The sequence below is a fragment of the Bos grunniens genome, chromosome 20 (assembly GCF_055505025.1).
Source record: "Bos grunniens cultivar Pamir isolate PY7600 chromosome 20, Bosgru_T2T1.0, whole genome shotgun sequence".
In the NCBI taxonomy this organism is placed as follows: domain Eukaryota; kingdom Metazoa; phylum Chordata; class Mammalia; order Artiodactyla; family Bovidae; genus Bos; species Bos grunniens.
The window spans coordinates 57,117,141-57,134,872 of NC_141184.1; the positions used below are offsets into that span (position 1 = coordinate 57,117,141).

Sequence of the window (17,732 nt, forward strand, 5' to 3'; positions counted from 1 at the left end):
TTATACATAATGCCTTTATTGTTATGTAAAGAAGAAATAAATGGAAGGTGATTTACAATAAAGTATGTATTGGCACTTGTAAATGATCAAGTACATCTATACCAAAAGACGTAATGTTTCTACCATACTGGGCTTCAGTGGCTGTAAGTGTGACCGTACAAATGACAGCTGACATGGAAAGCTCATGGTATTAGTGATTCGAATACAAAATTTGGAGCAACATTACTGTTGATGTGAGATCTTCTGAAAGAGTGAAAAACGCTTGGTAAAGTTCCAAACAAAACAAACAACAATCTTCCTTCAATTTACATAGTAGTTACATTCCTGGAAAATTTAAGTAATATGTGGTATTCATTTGTGACACGGGAACAGGTGCTAGGCACAGATCATTATAAATAGGTTTTTCATCTCCAAGAATGTCCCGTGAAACGTTTGAAAGTCACAGCCAACTCTTCATTTTTCTGTACCTTTGCAGGTTGCCAGAGTGTCTAGCATCGCTGGCTCACAGCCCTCACTCTCAGTAGTGTACAGTCATCATGACAACCAAAAAAAAAAAAGCCTCTTATTTCCAGAATATTTCCTAAAGACTCCCTAAAGGAGAGTACCACCTTGGTTGAGAAGCAGTGATATACAAGAAAATTAAAGTGGGAATTCCCTGGTGCTCCAGGGGTTAGGACTCTGCACTTCCACAGCACAGGGGCACAGTTCAGTTCCTGGTAGGGAGACTAAGATCCTGCAAGCCATGTGGTGCAGCCAAAACGTTTTTTTTTAATAGAATAAAACTTTTTAAAAGAAGATGTAATGTATCGCTATCTTTTGGTGCCTAGCCAGCCCGATCCACTCCTTGCCAGAGCCCCTCATGCCTGGAGGCAGAGAGCTGGGAACTGGTTCACACAGGATCACACAGCAGGCAAGTCAAGCAGGGGATATGCATCTTCTTAATTGGTATTACTGAGACCCACAGACTTAAAAAAAATTACTTTATTGAAGTAAACTTGATTTGCAATGTTGTATTAATTTCTCCTTTACAGCAAAGTCATTTAGTTATACATGTGTGCATGCATGCTAAGTCACTTCAGTCATGTCCAACTCTTTCCAACCCTATGGACTGTAGCCCACCAGGCTCCTCTGTCCATGGGATTCTCCAGGCAAGAAGACTGGAGTCAGTTGCCGTGCTCTCCTCCAGGTGATCTTCCTGACCCAGGATTCTAATCCATGTCTCTTATGTCTCCTGTATTGGCAGGTGGGTTCTTTACCACTAGCGCCACCTGGGAAGCTCCTTTAGTTATATATATCTATATTTGTGTCTATATTCTTTTTCATTATGGTTTATCATAGGATATTGAATATAATTCTCTATGCTACACAGTAGGACCTTTTAAAGAGCCATAGTCTTGACACAGTCTTTGAGCTTCCTGTATTAAAATGTTCCTTTGCCTACTGGAACTTTAGAAGCCTCAATGTACTCTAAGCTTGGTAGAGACTAGCAGTTTGGGCACACCCTCCTCGGTGTGAGCTTTTGTGTGTATTTGGAGGGTTGGAAAGGGCTAAGGCACTGGCTGTGATTGCAGAGGTGGTAATTACCAGAGCACAGCTCCAGAGAACCATCCTGACAAATCCTGCTGTCCATTGCTTGGCTCCCGCTCCTGAACAATTGAACGTTCATTTTTGGAGGAAGTCTCATGAACCCACGAATTGGTTTCACCAGCAAGCTGTGATTTTTAATCATTAACTGGGCCCCAATGCACCCAACCCTTCTGTCCCACTCCACCGTCACCCAGGATGGCTTCCAGTGTTTCCTCTCACACATTCCCCTTCTCTCAAGCACTCAAGTTCCACCTTGCTGTCTCATGCTCCAGGCAGATTTTTGTACATTGTATTGTGACAGTGTCAGTATTCAGAAAACTTCCTTCCTTTTCACCTCAAAATTTCTTCTCCTCTCACACAACAAGAAGCAGAGTCCACTTGTGTGGACTTGCTCCTCGGTGCTCTTGCTCCTCTTTTCAAGGGAATATGCTCCACTGATTAAAGAACTTTTTCCTTTTCAACTGCCCTCTCCCCTTCACCTTTGCCTGGAGATGTGCTGTTTGAGTTAGAACCCTTTCCTTGCAGGTAACAGAATCCAACTTGAGTGCATTTAAGCCAGAAAATAGGGCTTTAAGGAATAAAAACAAAAAACAAAAAAACCAAACCAATGGTTGGAATGCCACAGGTCTCAGGAAAGGACTTGAACGAGACTTACAAAGGCATCAGTACCACGTCCACCATTCTTTGCTGCTCCTCTGTGCCTCTTTTTCCTCTTCCCTGTACACTAGCTTCTTGTGGCTTTCTGTTGCCAACTGCAAAAGATGCACAACCTGTGAGCTGAGAGTTATGTTTTATTCAGCAGGTTTTCTGAGGACTTCAAGCCAGGGAGACAGGACTCTTGGATTGTTCTTAGGGATTGCTTTAAAGAGGTAAGGGAGGAGCCAGGTTATATAGGAGTTTTGTAACAAAACCAGGTAGGTGGAAAGTCAAAAGATGACTGTTAATTAAAGAAAACCAGACATCTCAAGTTCCACTCCAGTCCTCTTGCCTGGAAAATCCCACGGACGGAGGAGCCTGGTAGGCTGCAATCCATGGGGTCGCTAGGAGTCGGACACGACAGACCGACTTCACTGTCACTTTCACGCATTGGAGAAGGAAATGGCAACCCACTCCAGTGTTCTTGCCTGGAGAATCCCAGGGATAGGGGAACCTGGTGGGCTGCCGTTTCTGGGGTCGCACAGAGTCGGACACGACTGAAGCGACTTAGCAGCAGTAGCAGCAGCAGACATCTCAAGTTAATGAATTTAGTGCTTTTCTATGTTTGGGAGGGTGCGAAGGTCTAGAGCTCATTGAAGGCATCCCTTTGATATGCACCTCAGTTACCTAGGACCAGTATCCTGTGTTTTCCATCCTGAGTCTCCTCAGGGCACACCCGTGGGGTGACTGCAGTGGCCAGCTGCTTGAGGGTGGGGTGTTCTGTTTCTTTCCTGCGTTCCCTCAGGTCTCAGTGTTGGCTGTGAAGGCTGATGGCCTGATAGTAGCAACCTCCTTTTTTTACTGTTAGGCAGATGAAACTGTTAGTCCACCCTGTCCACACAACAGAACCTCAATTCCAGGAATGAGAATCCAACTGGCTAGCTTGGATCAGGTCCGATCCCTTGTCCAAGTCCATCTAAAATGACTTCTCTCAACTTCTGAGATGACCCCATACTCCAGCGCCACTCTCGCCTTTTGAGAGGAGTTGCATGTGGAATGTGTATGTCTCTAAATAAACTTTCTTTCACTTTCCTGTGGCACGATCTTGAATTCCTTCCTGCGCAAAGCCAAGGACCTTCACTTGGCAGCCTGTCCCATGGGCTCGCCTGAGACCTGGGACATGACCATCCACTTTAACCCCATTTATCTGCAACAAGAGAGAATCATCAGTTTAGTCCTCGAGTCTGCTCCGGTACTGCCTAATAAAGTTTAAAATCAAACCTGAAAAAATCCAACTGTTTCTGTTAGGGAATCATGGACTGAAGCAGCCTGCCTTGGCCAGGCATGATAATAACCACTTACATGAGTTGTCTCACAACAGGCAGTCCCAATAAGGAACACAGTGTTACCCTGAAAACTAACTGGGAGAATGTGGGAGGGGCCAAGAGGAGAAAGGAGAGGCCAGTCCATAATATGTCCTGCCAACCTCCCAGAAACCCTCAGGCTGGAATCATTCTTGGCTCAGAGATGCGCACACCATCAGGAAAGGCCTTGAGTTGGACCAACTACAGGTACAAGTAAGATGATTGACCAGAGACAACCCAGAAAGCTAACCCTATTACCATAAACCCAACCCTATTACCATAAACCCTGAGACTGTGAGCCATGTGGCAGAGCAGTTCTCTTGGGTTCCTTTACCCTGCCGCTCTCTGCCTGGTTGAATAAAGTCTCTTGCTTTGCTGGTATGTATGTCTGCATGGAAAATTCATTTCCAAGTGTTAGACAAGAACCGGCTCTCAGGCCCTGGAAGGGGTCCCAGGTCCAGTAACATTTCCAAGTAATTTAACTCCATCAAAGAGCAAAGCTCAAGAATACTTATGAGAATACAAAAATATACAGCATTCAACAGGATAAAATTCATGATTCTGGTGCCCAATCAACCCTCAGTTGAAGGAAAGAAGTGGAAAATGAAGAGAAAGGAACAATGTCCTATCTCAGCAATTCTATGAATAGTCGCTTCCTCTCCCATTTTAAGGCTATTGATATTTTCCTTTTTACACATCAAAGTTTTGTTTGACTTATTACAAAAGACATCCATTACTACTGTTATTTTTAAAATCTTGGTCAACAAATGAATCACTAAAATGAGAATACCAAACAAAAAGAGAACAAGAGAAAAGGATGAAGTTTCTCCCTCTCTCCCTATTTCCTTTGCCTCCTCTTTCTGCCATCTCTGTAAAAAGTCCTCAGTTTCTTTACTTCAATCTCTTGCTTTCCTTCCTTTTTCAGTTTAACTTAATACAGAATGCTCAGTGGTTGCGGTGCTTGGGCTTAGTTGCCCCGTGGCGAGTGGGATCTAGGGCTTCCCAGGTGGCGCTAGTGGGGAAGAACCTGCCCGCCGATGCAGGAGGCCTAAGAGACCGCAGGTTCGATCTGGAGGTCGGGAAGATCTCCTGGAGAAGGAAAGGGCAACCCACTCTAGTGTTCTTGCCCTGGAGATTCCCAGGGACAGAGGAGCCTGGCGGGCTACAGTCCATGGGATCTCAAAGACTCGGATACGACAGAGTGACTGAGGATGCAGGCCCATGGGGAGTTCCAACTGTTTGCAATGTTTTCAATGCAGGATGAACCCTGCATTGAAAGGGGGATTCTCAACCACTGGACCATAAGGAAGTCCCTTGCCCTTGATATTTAAATTGGTAGGTTTTAATGTCTTACACATACTTCTGAAAAAAGAAGGGTCCTATTCAACAGCCCCTCACAGTAGTTCAGCGCCTCTTGATCCGCCCTCTACCCCGCTCCCCCAGCCCTGCTCTGTTGGCCCGGAACCCATCTGCCCGGTCCCTGGGCAAACAGAATCACACCTTTGGCCGCATCTGTCCGGATGGCAAATCGGTCCCACACCTCCCGGCTTCCTTCAGGGGCGATCTCTTGCTGGCATGGAGCAGGGTGGGCTCCCTGAATTGAGGGAAAGTGGAGATAAGTGAGCAGGCAGACGAAGCGCGAGGGAGAAAGTGTACAGGGCCGGAGATCGGCAGATAAGAGAGCCGCTCAGTAGCGGGAGGGAGAAGCGCGAGTAAAGCGACCAGACACCATGTGGACAGGGGGAGGCGAGCGAGCAGAAGAGGCGCGCGACGGCTGACCGCCCAGGCAGTCAGCTCCGGATCGCAGGAGGTGAGCCCGGCCGGAGGGGTCTTCGGGCCGGGCCGGGTGGGACGTCTTCAGCCAGGGCAGATCGGGGGGCTTCGTGAGCCCCCGGCCCTCAGCCGCCCGCGATGAGCGAGGCCAGTCGGGTGTGCTCCGGCTACTACAGCCTCAACCACAGCTTCGTGGAGCCCTTCCAGTGCCCCCGGCGCGGCGAGGGGGCCACCCTCCTCTACTGCTGCGGCTTCGCCGACCTCAAGTACTGCTGCAGCGAGCCGGGCAGCTACTTCCCCTACAAGCACAGCTACATGTGGAGCCTCAGGTGGGCAGGGCCGGGGGCTTGCGGCCAGGGGTCTGGGGAGGCTACCAGCCGTGCCACGCGGGGAGGAGGGAGCGCGCCCGCGTTCTCGCGACACGCTCGGATCCCTCCGCGGGGTGGGGGGATAGGAGCCCCCAAGGGCGGGTGAGGCCCCTGCCGAGCACCCGTTTGTGGCCACCGTCGTCCGGGTGAAGGTCGCGCTGTGGTTCTAGAGTTGTGATGCCCGGGGACCAGAGCGAGGCGCGCGCGGAAGCACAGCAGGCGACTCGCCCTAGGCGCAACCGAGCGGACTGCTCTGCTCTCCTCTCTCCCTCGCCCGGGGACCAGTCCCAAGTCCGCGGCTCTGCGGGGCACAGACAGACTCACAGATAACTTGAGGAGGTTTTCATTCTCCTTTTGATTTGAGTATTTGGTGCATTTGAATGGAAAGGGGCTCTTTTGAGACTCATTTTTAAGGCGTTAACCAAGGATTTGAGTATTTTAAGCCTCTCTGTAGCTGAGGAGGAATTTGCTGTATCCTTTAAAAAAAAAAAAAAGTGAGTGTGAGTATGTATTTAGGCGCGCACAAATACATATAATTTGCCCTTTCAGTTGATCTCACACTAACTCCGAACAGAACCGGAGATCCACAGAGAGGAAGAGTTTCAGTTGCTATGATTACACACCGAAGAACCTTTGCAGGACACCCCCTTTCTCAACATCTTAGCTCTTTGGCCATTGCTAGAAAACGACGGGACTTTCAAAGGTGATGTCTTTCTGGCCTCTTTTCCCCATGATGGGAATTTTATAATAATTAAATATTAATTTATTCAATTGGTATTCACACAGATACTTTCATTATGAAGGGCTTTCCCTCCCCTCCACTCCAAAGGATTGAAAACTTAGACCTTCATTCTTACATTGTGCCCGGAGAAGGAACATGGTGCTGGGGTTACAGGAAAGAACTGCCACACCACCAGAAATTGTTTCTGACAGATTAGCTAATGTCTAGGAGAGGGAAAGAGGCTGACTCTGCTAAGGACGAGGAAGGGTACTTTTTCTCCCAGTGTCCTAGCATGGTCCAGAACTTGGCACGCATGCCAAGACCACAGCAAATGACTTTAAATGTTACTTCTTAGAGCAGTGAAGTCATTAAAAAAAAAATGCATTGCAAGCTTCTAAAAAATCTCAAAAGGAATACCTACTTACCAAGTCCAACTACAAAGTAGGCTTGTCCCCTAATAGGCAAAATCTCAGAAAATAATGACAGCTTATCCTTACTACTTGGGGAAGAACTCTGTATTGCACTGGGATATTATCTTGCCTTTTGGAAAATGACATAGTAACCCAGCTCTGAGTCCTTGGAGGTGTTAATAAGGGTGGCAGCACCTCTGAGAAGAGACTGTCAACTCTTAAGTCAGACTCAATTGGAAAAGTGCCTGGGATTTTCAGATCCCTGAATAGTTCAAGAGTGAGAAGCAGCAGAGGATGGAAAACCTTGCAAAGGCTTATGAAGGCACAAAAGAATGACTAGCTTGCTGGGGTCTTCATTCAGCACTGACAATGCAGCTCTGTTGCTGGGAAATATAAAAATCATTTCGACTGATGGCATCAGTTGGGAATGTAATCCTGGGGTTCTTCTTTAGTTATTAAACTATGAGAACACAGTGGGGAGGTAAGCATTTAGAGCTTCAGTTCCCGCATATTCTTTGCTCTCTCCCCTAATTTAACACAGTCCAACTGTGAAAAACTTCCCTAATGTCACTAGCATCTGAGAATCTGTAACTGCTGCAGAAAGGTTCGGGTGTGTACCTCCAGGTAAATGAAGTTGTTGAGTCGGAGAATTCATTCATGTGACAGCAGCTACAGAACTTTTCTCAGAGATTGAAAAGCAAGCTGCCCTGTGGTGCTAGGAAGGAAAGATAATTCTCCCTTTTCTCAGCCCCACTCTCATCCCTTCTCCTCTTATAAATAAATCCCTAAGCTCTAAGGGTTCCCTTTGGAAACCTTCAGGACCTAGGAAAATAACACGTGTTGCACAAGGCTACACTCGAGTTCAGTAAGCTATTTATTGAAATGAATATTTTAGGAGATTCCCAGAGCTGCATCTTTATCTGGAATTTTGCATGCATAAAGCAACATTTCTAGAAAGTGGAACTATGACACTGACACAGTTTGTTAGGATTATGAAGAATATCTTTTTATAACAGAAAGAAGTGCCATGTTGTTTTAATTTTTCCTTCAAATCATGTGACCTGGTTTTTAAAGTGTGTATTAATACATGTAAAGCCCATACTATGTCATTGAATTCAGTTAAGTTGATGATTTTACTTTTAATTGACTAAGTCACTTTTTCAGTTTGAAGATGTTTTTAATAACTGGGTTCTTGTTTCAGAAATCTTTCCAGATGTCTGGCCTCCTAGCTGCCTTGTGAAGCAAATAATTAATTAAGTGGCTTATGTTCCCATATGTCTGTGTAGAGTCCTGACCCTTCCTGACACATAGAATTTACAAAAGTCAGCTTTGGTGCAAACAAGCATGAAAGAGTAGTTGCCAGAAGCAGGCACCAAGTGAGGGCAAATTCTAATTTAAATGTCTAACTATATACTGACTCTGCCTCTCATTGGTGACTCAGACGTTAAAGCGTCTGCCTGCAGTGTGGAAGACCCAGGTTCGATCACTGGGTCAGGAAGATCCCCTGGAGAAGGAAATGGCAACCCACTCCAGTACTCTTGCCTGGAAAATCCCATGGACAGAGGAGCCTGGTAGGTTACAGTACATGCGGTCGCAAAGAGTTAGACACAACTGAGTGACTTCACTTTCTATACTGACTCTAACCAGAAAATTACCTAGTCTACACTGGTGTACAGGGCTAAGGGAACTGGGCTGATTAGCAATAAACAAGCACAAAAATTTTTTGAAGTCTGACTTCATGTCTTTGACTCAGAAGGCAAACAACCTCTAGATGGCAAAGAGACTTTATCTGCTAACATCAAGTGTAAGTGGGATGAATTTAGCCCTTCGTTTTCAATTCTGTTCTTCCTCTCAAAGCAGTGACATACCTAGTATCCCTGGTCAAATTCTCCCTTCCCTCCCTGTTGGAACAAGTCAAATTTTTTACCGCCCTAATCTCTGGGAAATAGCAGAAGCTGAAAGGCAGGCAGGCCAGGAAGATAATCAAGAAAAAGACCATTACTTTTCAATGACTATTCCAATGATTGTTACTTTTCAGTGATAACTTTTCAGTGACTACAAACAGATCAATCATCAGTCACTTATCATTTACTTCCATTTATGAAACATTAACTGCAAGCTAAATACTCTATTAAACATTTTTAAGTGTGCAGATTACTATGGGAAAGTCAACAGAAGTATCTGCTCTTGAGCAGTTAAAATCTAATTTTATATCTTTACACATCCCCACACACATAGGGCTCATGAAAGTACATATTAGTCTTTATATATTAGTCTTTAAAGACAACTTTCTTTTTTTGCCAAGCTTCTTTTCCCATTTGAAAATATTAAGTTCACCGGTTTGTGAAAACTGTGTTATTTCTCAAATGATTAGCCTTATTCATAACTGTATCAAGAGGAATGATTATAAACTGAATGCTGAGCAAATATCAGATGTGCAATGCATTTTTAGAGAAAAGTACAAAGATTTCTTCCTTAATGCTAGAAGCTATTGGTGTTATGTTCTTTTAGAAAGGAAAACTTCAGATTGAACATGAACTTTATATAAATTCCATAAATATTACTTTCCTTTAATTAAACCTTCTTCTCTCTTGTAATAGCTATGGTTTTGTATATTAATACATGATAACTCCCATACACATCTCCAAAATAAAAGTTCTACACTTTTGGCAAGCATTCGTTTCAGTATTTTTGCAGAAGTAGATCCCTGGTGGCTCAGATGGTAAAGAATCCACCTGCAGTGCAGGAAATCTCTGGGTCAGGAAGATCCCCTGGAGAAGGGAATGGCTCTCCGCTCCAGTATTCTTGCCTGGGAAATGCCATGGACAGAGGAGCCTGGAAGGCTACAGTCCATGGGGTCACAGTCAGACAAGACTGAGCTACTAAACATACTAAACACATACAGATTTTTTTCTATTCATCTTTTATTAGTGAACCTAATCTTTCCCCTAAAATACATTAATAATAGAGGTTTATTGGATTGAGATGTTCTTGAACCATCCCTAGAGAACTGTGTGACCTTTTACCTGTAATATGAATTCATGTGGTATTCTATAGTAATATTAACATACAAATGTATAGAGAAGTACAGTAAGAATTTGATGGTAGAAAAAGGTGAGCTGTAGAACTCAATAATATGCTGTTTATAGTAAAATATAATTTGGTTATGAATGACTGAAACAAGAACTAACAATATTTAAACCTTTAGTTTATGTGCAAACCAGTTTGCATGACAGTCACAATGTTTTTTTTCTGTTTTCCTCAGCATCGGTGCCCTGATCGGATTGGGAATTGCTGCCCTTGTTTTACTTGCGTTTGTCATCAGCGTCTGTGTTCTTTGCTACTTATTTCTGTATACAAAGCCTCAAAGATTAGACACTGGCCTTAAACTTCAACACCTAGAGGCTGTTTCCACTCAAGAAGGTAATCAGTAGCCATTATTTGCAACCAATTACCTGTACTCTATTCAAAGTAATAACCTGTGCCTGGGTGGCAGATTATACACTTAAAAATGAACGCTTTTTGAAAATTCAGTTTATTATGTGTCTTTATAAAAATTTATGTTGAATTAGGTCTTAATCGGAGAAGGCAATGGCACCCCACTCCAGTACTCTTGCCTGGAAAATCCCATGGATGGAGGAGCCTGGAAGGCTGCAGTCCATGGGGTTGCTGAGGGTCGGACACGACTGAGTGACTTCCCTTTCACTTTTCACTTTCATGCATTGGAGAAGGAAATGGCAACCCACTCCAGTGTTCTTGCCTGGAGAATCCCAGGACGGTGGAGCCTGGTGGGCTGCCCTCTATGGGGTCGAACAGAGTCGGACACGACTGAAGCGACTGAGCTGCAGCAGCAGCAGCAGGTCTTAATGATTAAACACCTTTGAGAGATTGTGCTCAAGGAAAAAATAGTGGCAGGATGTAAATGTTCTCATGAAAAATAATACATTGATCTAATAAATCCACTTTAATTTATTTGGGTGTCCCTCAATTATTTAATTTTGTTTTTTGATGGAGCCAAAGAAGTCAAATAAGCAGGAACAAAATATCTGATAATTAATTATCAGTATTGCATTGCTCTAAACTGATTAGTCAGTGGTCAGTTAGGCATTAGCTGTGTGCCCACCGTATGCAGAATTCAGAGGCAGATAAAAGAAATTAAAAAATAAATAAAAGGCAGTCTTTGTTCTTGAATAGATCACAAACTAGTTAAGCCCTATGTGTATGTGTGTGTATATTTGTGTATGTAGTGCAACCATAAATTAGAAATGTTAAAACGTAAGGTTTTTGGAACTGAGTCTCATTGTTATCTTAATTATAAAGTGCAGTACACGCTAATCATTATTATTATGAAACAATCAGAAAGAACTCATAAAATTTTTGTGAATACAAATTTCTATTAGTGTATTTTAAAAGTCAGTTCAGTCAGTTCAGTTGCTCAGTTGTGTCCGACTCTTTGTGACCCCATGCATTGCAGCATGCCAGGCCTCCCTGTCCATCACCAACTCCTGGAGCTTGCTTAAACTCATGTCCGTCGACTCAGTGATGCCATCCAACCATATCATCCTCTGTCGACCCCTTCTTCTCCTGCCTTCAATCTTTCCCAGCATAAGGGTCTTTTCAAATGAGTCAAGTTCATCAGGTGGCCAAAGTGTTGGAGCTTCAGCTTCAGCATCAGTCCTTCCAGTGAACATTCAGGACTGATTTCCTTTAGGATGGATTGGTTGGATCTCCTTGCAGCCCAAGGGACTCTCAAGAGTCTTCTCCAACAATACGGAACTTTGTTGGCAAAGTAATGTCTCTGCTTTTTAATATGCTGTCCAGGTTGGGCATAGCTTTTCTTCCAAGGAGCAAGCGTCTTCTAATCTAATGGCTGCAGTCACCATCTGCAGTGATTCTGGAGCCCAAAAAAATAGTCTGTCACTGTTTCCAGTTTTTCCCATCTATTTGCCATGAAGTGATGGGACTGGATGTCATGATCTTAGTTTTTTGAATGTTGAGTTTTAAGCTAGCTTTTTCACTGTCCTCTTTCACTTTCATCAAGAGGCTCTTTAGTTCTTCTCTTTCTGCCATAAAGGTGGTATCATCTGCGTATCTGAGGTTATTGATATTTCTCCTGGCAATCTTGATTCCAGCTTGCACTTCATCCAGGCCAGCATTTTGCATGATGTACTTTGCATATAAGTTAAATAGGGTGACACTATACAGCCTTGGCGTACTCCTTTCCCAATCTGGAACCAGTCTGTTGTTCCATGTCTGGTTCTAACTGTTGCTTCTTAACCCACATACAGATCTCTCAGGAGGCAGGGAAGGTGGTCTGGTATTCCCATCTCTGGTATTCCATGTTAAAAGTGGTGATCATGAATTTCATTTTGATATACATATTGAATATATTTAGCAAAAATTTAGACTGTATATATTATATACAGTCTAAATTTATATATATATTTCTAATATATATATATTATATCTAATATATATATATATTTAGAACAAGACACAGGTGCTTACTAACTTCTGTTTTAAAGAAAGTGAAAAGCTCTCTTCAAAATAATTTAGAAATTTCCTTCCCGTATGTCCCAGTTTAGCTGAATCCAGAAATTTATGTTTATGGAGTACATACTCTTTGACCTTCTCAAATACACCAGCACTGCATGACTGCATTAGCTCTAGTTTTCTTCTCTGTAGGGATGTCAAAGGGTGCCCTGTGTCACAAAGCAAGAAGCCAAGATCCATTTGGAGTTCTTTTTCTGAAGCACTGTTTAGAGATTACATGGCCAAATTGACAGGTTGTTAGCTGAATTTAGTCCAATGGCTTAGACTCCGTTTCTCCACAGGCAGCATGAAGCAGTGGACTAGTGATTATCAAATAATCAAATAGTAAAATCAATTTTTGTCTCAATTGCTTAGACAATTTATAGTCCTTACATTTTATTGTGTGTAAGAATCACCTAGGGAGGTTGTTAAAACCAGAGATTTCAGACTCTGCATTTCAAAACAAATTGCTCCTCTTCCTGCCCTGATCTTTCTCTCCTGCTGTCTATTCTCCAAAGAGAAACCAGAGGGAGCCTGAGTCAGGCTACATCACTACTCTGGTCAAAATCCTAATTGCTTCCCATCTTTTAATAGATGGGAATGGAGCCCTATATGTATGGACCCTAACTGTGAAGTACGGGGGTTTGCCCTTTCCACCTTTATTTCTTGCATCTCATGTCCAGCCACCTTGGCATCTTTGCTGTTCCTTGAAAATCCTGCCTCAGGGCCTTGGCGCATGCCATCTCTGTACTCTGGAATGCTTTCCCCTCACTTTCACTTTCTTTAAATCTTTACTAAGTCACCTTTCCCCATCACTAAATCTGCATCTTTAACTTCAGCATATCATGCCCCCTTCCTGCTTTATTTTTCTCCTAAGCACTTACCACTAATTTACTATGCATTTTACCTATCCATTGTCCAGTTTTTCTCTATCCCACTAGAAAGTTCCAGGAAAGTAAGACTTTTTGTCTTGCTTGCTCATTATGTGTCCCTAATGCCTAGAATGGGCTTTCCAAGTGGCACAGTGGTAAAGAATCCACCGGCCAATGCAGAAGACACAGGAGATACCAGTTTGATCCCTGGGTCGGGAAGATCCCCTAGAGAAGGAAATGGCAATCCCCTCCAGTATTCATGCCCCGCAAAATTCCATGGACAGAGGAGCCTAGCAAGCTACAGCCCATGGGGTCACAAAGAATTGCACACGACTGAGTGACTGAGCACACAGCGCCTAGAACACTTAGCAAATGAACTAATGAAGTGGCATTGCACTTTGTGTTGTAGGCGATTAAAGGAGCGTGTTCACTGTCACCATTACAGTCATCAAACATTCACTGAGTGCCTCTTCTGTATGACACATTGTGCTAAATAAAAACTGATTGTTTTTTCCTGATCTATCTCAGGGACTACTCCAAAATTTTATTCAAGCTGGCTCTGAGAGCCCAGCGACAGAATTAGTTGGCTTGTTGATCCTCCTTCTAGTCTTACAGCTCTTCAGCTAAGGAGATCCATCAATGTACTTCTTACACAGTAAGTTGAGGCTACTTGCTTGCAATGAACTATCCCCACTCCACTCCTCTGAAAAACAGTTTATCATCTGAAAAACAGTTTATCAAGTCAGCAAATTAATTCAATACACTTTTCCTGAGTGATTACTCTTGGTAAGGCAAAATTTTATACTGCCTTCTGCTGCTTTTAAATTAGATGATTTTGGGCCCATTGGTTGATATTAACCAAATAAGACATAGTGGAGAGTCGAAAACAAAATAGGTAATTCAAATGTTACTGGAATAGGAAGGGAAAGCAGTTTATATTTGAAAGTAACTCTTCAAAGTTATAATTAAAAACCATTGCTGTACCTATTGTTAAATATGCATGCTTCATTCCAATGATTCTCCCACCCAGGGATAGATGCCGGTGTTCCAGCATAAGAAAACAAGACTTTATTCCGTTTAAGGAATGCCTTTAAAGGTTAGAAACATAATATTATGTTTGTGTAATAATCAAGCAAGTAAAACTACCTTGGAGAAAAATTGATTTCACCAGTTACCACTCCTTCCTTTTTTTAAAAAAAAATTTTAGTTTTTTAAAAATAAATTTTGGCCAGGCAGCATGTGGGATCTTGGTTTCCCAACTGGAAGTATGGAGTCTTAACCACTAGACCACCAGGGAAGTTCCTACCACTCCTTTCAAAACCATCTGTTCTTAAGACTCAACCTCCTATTATGTTAATTTTTTTTTTAACATTTTAATTTTGTGTTGGGGTATAGCTGATCGGGCTTCCCTGGTAGCTCAGCTGGTAAAGATCTGCCTGCAATGCAGGAGACCCCAGTTTGATTCCTGGGTTGGGCAGATCCCCTGGAGAAGGGATAGGCTACCCACTCCCGTATTCTTGGGCTTCCCTGATGGCGCAGCTGGTAAAGAACTCGCCCGCAGTGCGGGAGACCTGGGTTTGATCCCTGGGTTCGGAAGATCCCCTGGAGGAGGGCACGGCAACCCACTCCAGTATTCTTGCCTGGAGAATCTTCATGGACAGAGGAGCTTGGCGGTCTATAGTCCATGGAGTTGCAAAGAGTCAGACGGGACTAAGCACAGCACAACCAAGCTGACTGACTAACAGTGTTGTGACAGTTTCAGGTGAACAGCAAAGGGACTCAGCCACACATATACATGTATCCATTCTCCCCCAAACTTCCCTCACATCCAGGCTGTTACGTAACACTGAGCAGAGTTGATCCCAAACTCCCTGTCCTTTCCTCACATCCTTCCCCGCTCCCCACTGTTGGCAACCATAAGTTTCTTCTCTAAGTCTGGGATTCTTTCTCTTTTGTAAATTCATTTGTATCATTTCTTTTTAGATTCCACATATAACCTCCCATTATTTTAATTTTTAGAATTGAGATTGTGCACATACTAAAGCTGACTTAAGGCACTGCACTTTTTTTTTGTTTGTTTCTATAAATGGCTGTAGTGTTACAGAATAAACAGGCCCAAAATGGAGTACCTTGTGCTAACTGCTACTGCTAAGTCGCTTCAGTCTGTGCGACTCCATGGACTGCAGCCTACCAGGCTCCTCCGTCCATGGGACTTCCCACCAGCAAACCAAAACTCTATACCTAACTGCAGTTTCAGTCTCTCCCAGGAGAGAAATTTTAAACCTATTGGTCTGGAATTTCCTGATCAATACTAGTGAGGTAAACTGCAGGACAGGGTGACTTTACCAGAAAAAAATCTTTTGTTTATGATTTCCTTATCCTATCCCCCTTTTCCTATAAAATCCTTCATTGCCTGCATCATTTCAGAGCCCCCTTCTACTTGCTAGGTGGGATGCTCCCAATCCATGAATTGCTGGATAAAGCCAACTAGGTTTTCATATTCACTCAGCTGAATTTTGTTTTATAACAATAGTCCAAGTCTAAAATAGTCTAATCTTGGACTATTTTGCCAAGATTTTTCTTTAAGGTATCTTTATTCTCTTGGGGTTCATTATTTTTAATGTATACAATTTAAGGCTTTCTTTGAATTGATTCTGAAAATAGCAGGTCTCTGGTACTGACTACATGTAGAGTTTAATTTGGCTACCTCCAGGCTCACTTGGTACAGAAGTACTATTGTTAAGCAATTGATTGGGCTTTAAACTGTGTCCCATAGTCATTTTCCTTCTTTCTAACTTGTGTGTTTTGAGTTACACCTGTATCAAATGCTAATGTTTAAAAGAATACCATGGTTTGTAAATTGTACTGTATAGGACAGAGTTCCGGGCAAAGGTTGACTGTGTGAAGGACATCTTTCTGAGTAGACACTCCTGGGATGAGGACTCATGGCATAAATTGTGGAAGAATTAATGGTTAACAGGGGAGTAATTAAAGGGATGATTGTGTTAGATTCTTGCTTCTCAAACTTTTCCATTGGAGAATTCTTAAAGGTAGATAACAAAGGAATGGTACCACCAAAATTCCAAGGTTTTCTTGGAAAGGCTTGCTTTATGAGCTTTAAATTATTTGAAGATGCCCATTACACTTTTTAAATATGGTTATTTTTGATTGCAAATATAATGACTTGTTTTATCTAACAATAATATCATATCCTTTCCACTTATGAGTAAAATTGATGCTCTTGGAAGATAAAATATATTCATCCTGTGATTTTGAGTATCCATTGACACTCTAGGGTTGTGAAGTGTGATGGAGAATCGAGGAGAGGGTCCTTAGAAACAGAGTTTTCGATGAAAATGAGAAGAGCAGAGAGTAGAGCTGCTTGACACAAAATAATATTGTTGTATAGGAATAATAGACAACTCCAATTACCTATTATTTGATGGTCTCTTTTTCAAAAGCAGGCAATATAAATGGAAAAGGGTAAACAAATCAGCAGTAAGGTACAGGTTGTCTAGAAGAGAAACAGAAATTATATCTAGAAAACTGAGACAGCAAAACAATTTGACAATCACATATGCAATTATTTGTTCTGCCTGTGAGCAAAGTAGGATTTGAACCAGCTCAAAATGGTTTGCTATATTTCTTCTTAGAAGGTATCCTTACGTGCCCCCCCACCACCGCCGAAAACAAACAAAAAAAAAACAAAAAAACAAACAAAAAAAACCTTTCTCTTAATGCACTTTCTTATTAGGAAAATTAAAAAATACAGAAAAACTAGTAACTTCATCCATGAGCACACCACACAGAGGTAACAGATATTAACAGTGGCGAATATCCTTCACGGATTTTTTTTCTATGTATTTATAGATACATGTATGTATAACAAAATGGGGAAAAATGAATCCTATAACATGGGTTTTTTTCCACTGAACAATATTGACATAAGTGTTTGCCAATAAACACCACTTTTAATGATTCCATTTTATTACTTTGATGTCTGCTGCTGCTAAGTTGCTTCAGTCGTGTCCAACTCTGCGACCCCATAGACAGCAGCCCACCAGGCTCAGCCGTCCCTGGGATTCTCCAGGCAAGAACACTGGAGTGGGTTGCCATTTCCTTCTCCAATGCATGAAAGTGAAAAGTGAAAGTGAAGTCACTCAGTCACGACCAACTGGTAGCGACCCCATGGAATGCAGCCCACCAGGCTCCTCCATCCATGGGATTTTCTAGGCAAGAGCACTGGAGTGGGGTGCCATTGCCTTCTCCGGTACTTTGATGGAGTGCTATGCATTTTTATTCTTTTACTTTGACATAGTTCACACTTCCAGAAAAGTTGCAAGAAAAGTATAGAAAAGGTAGTATACCTTTTCTCAGCTTTACTAATTCTTAATACTGTGCCTCATTTCCTTCAAAATTGACTTTCTTTTGATGTATATTTTCTGAACCATTTGAAAATAATTTGCAGA

The 17,732-nt window shown here is 42.6% G+C and overlaps 1 protein-coding gene and 1 long non-coding RNA gene across 2 annotated transcripts in view; one reads left to right on the top strand and one right to left on the bottom strand.

Annotated features, from left to right (window-relative positions):
* LOC147350441 (uncharacterized) lies at positions 1-5,404 on the bottom strand. The gene is made up of 2 exons (XR_015148903.1): positions 5,088-5,404; positions 1-3,430 (listed from the first exon to the last, which is right to left on the bottom strand). It is a non-coding gene; the product is annotated as an uncharacterized LOC147350441 (long non-coding RNA).
* Positions 5,244-17,732, top strand: part of SHISAL2B (shisa like 2B) — a 22,846-nt gene continuing 10,357 nt past the window's right edge. The window contains exons 1-2 of the mRNA XM_086361949.1: positions 5,244-5,689; positions 10,125-10,282. Of these exons, the coding sequence (XP_086218075.1) occupies positions 5,499-5,689; positions 10,125-10,282 (349 nt within the window). The 5' untranslated portion in view covers positions 5,244-5,498. The remainder of the gene's footprint in view (positions 5,690-10,124; positions 10,283-17,732) is intronic.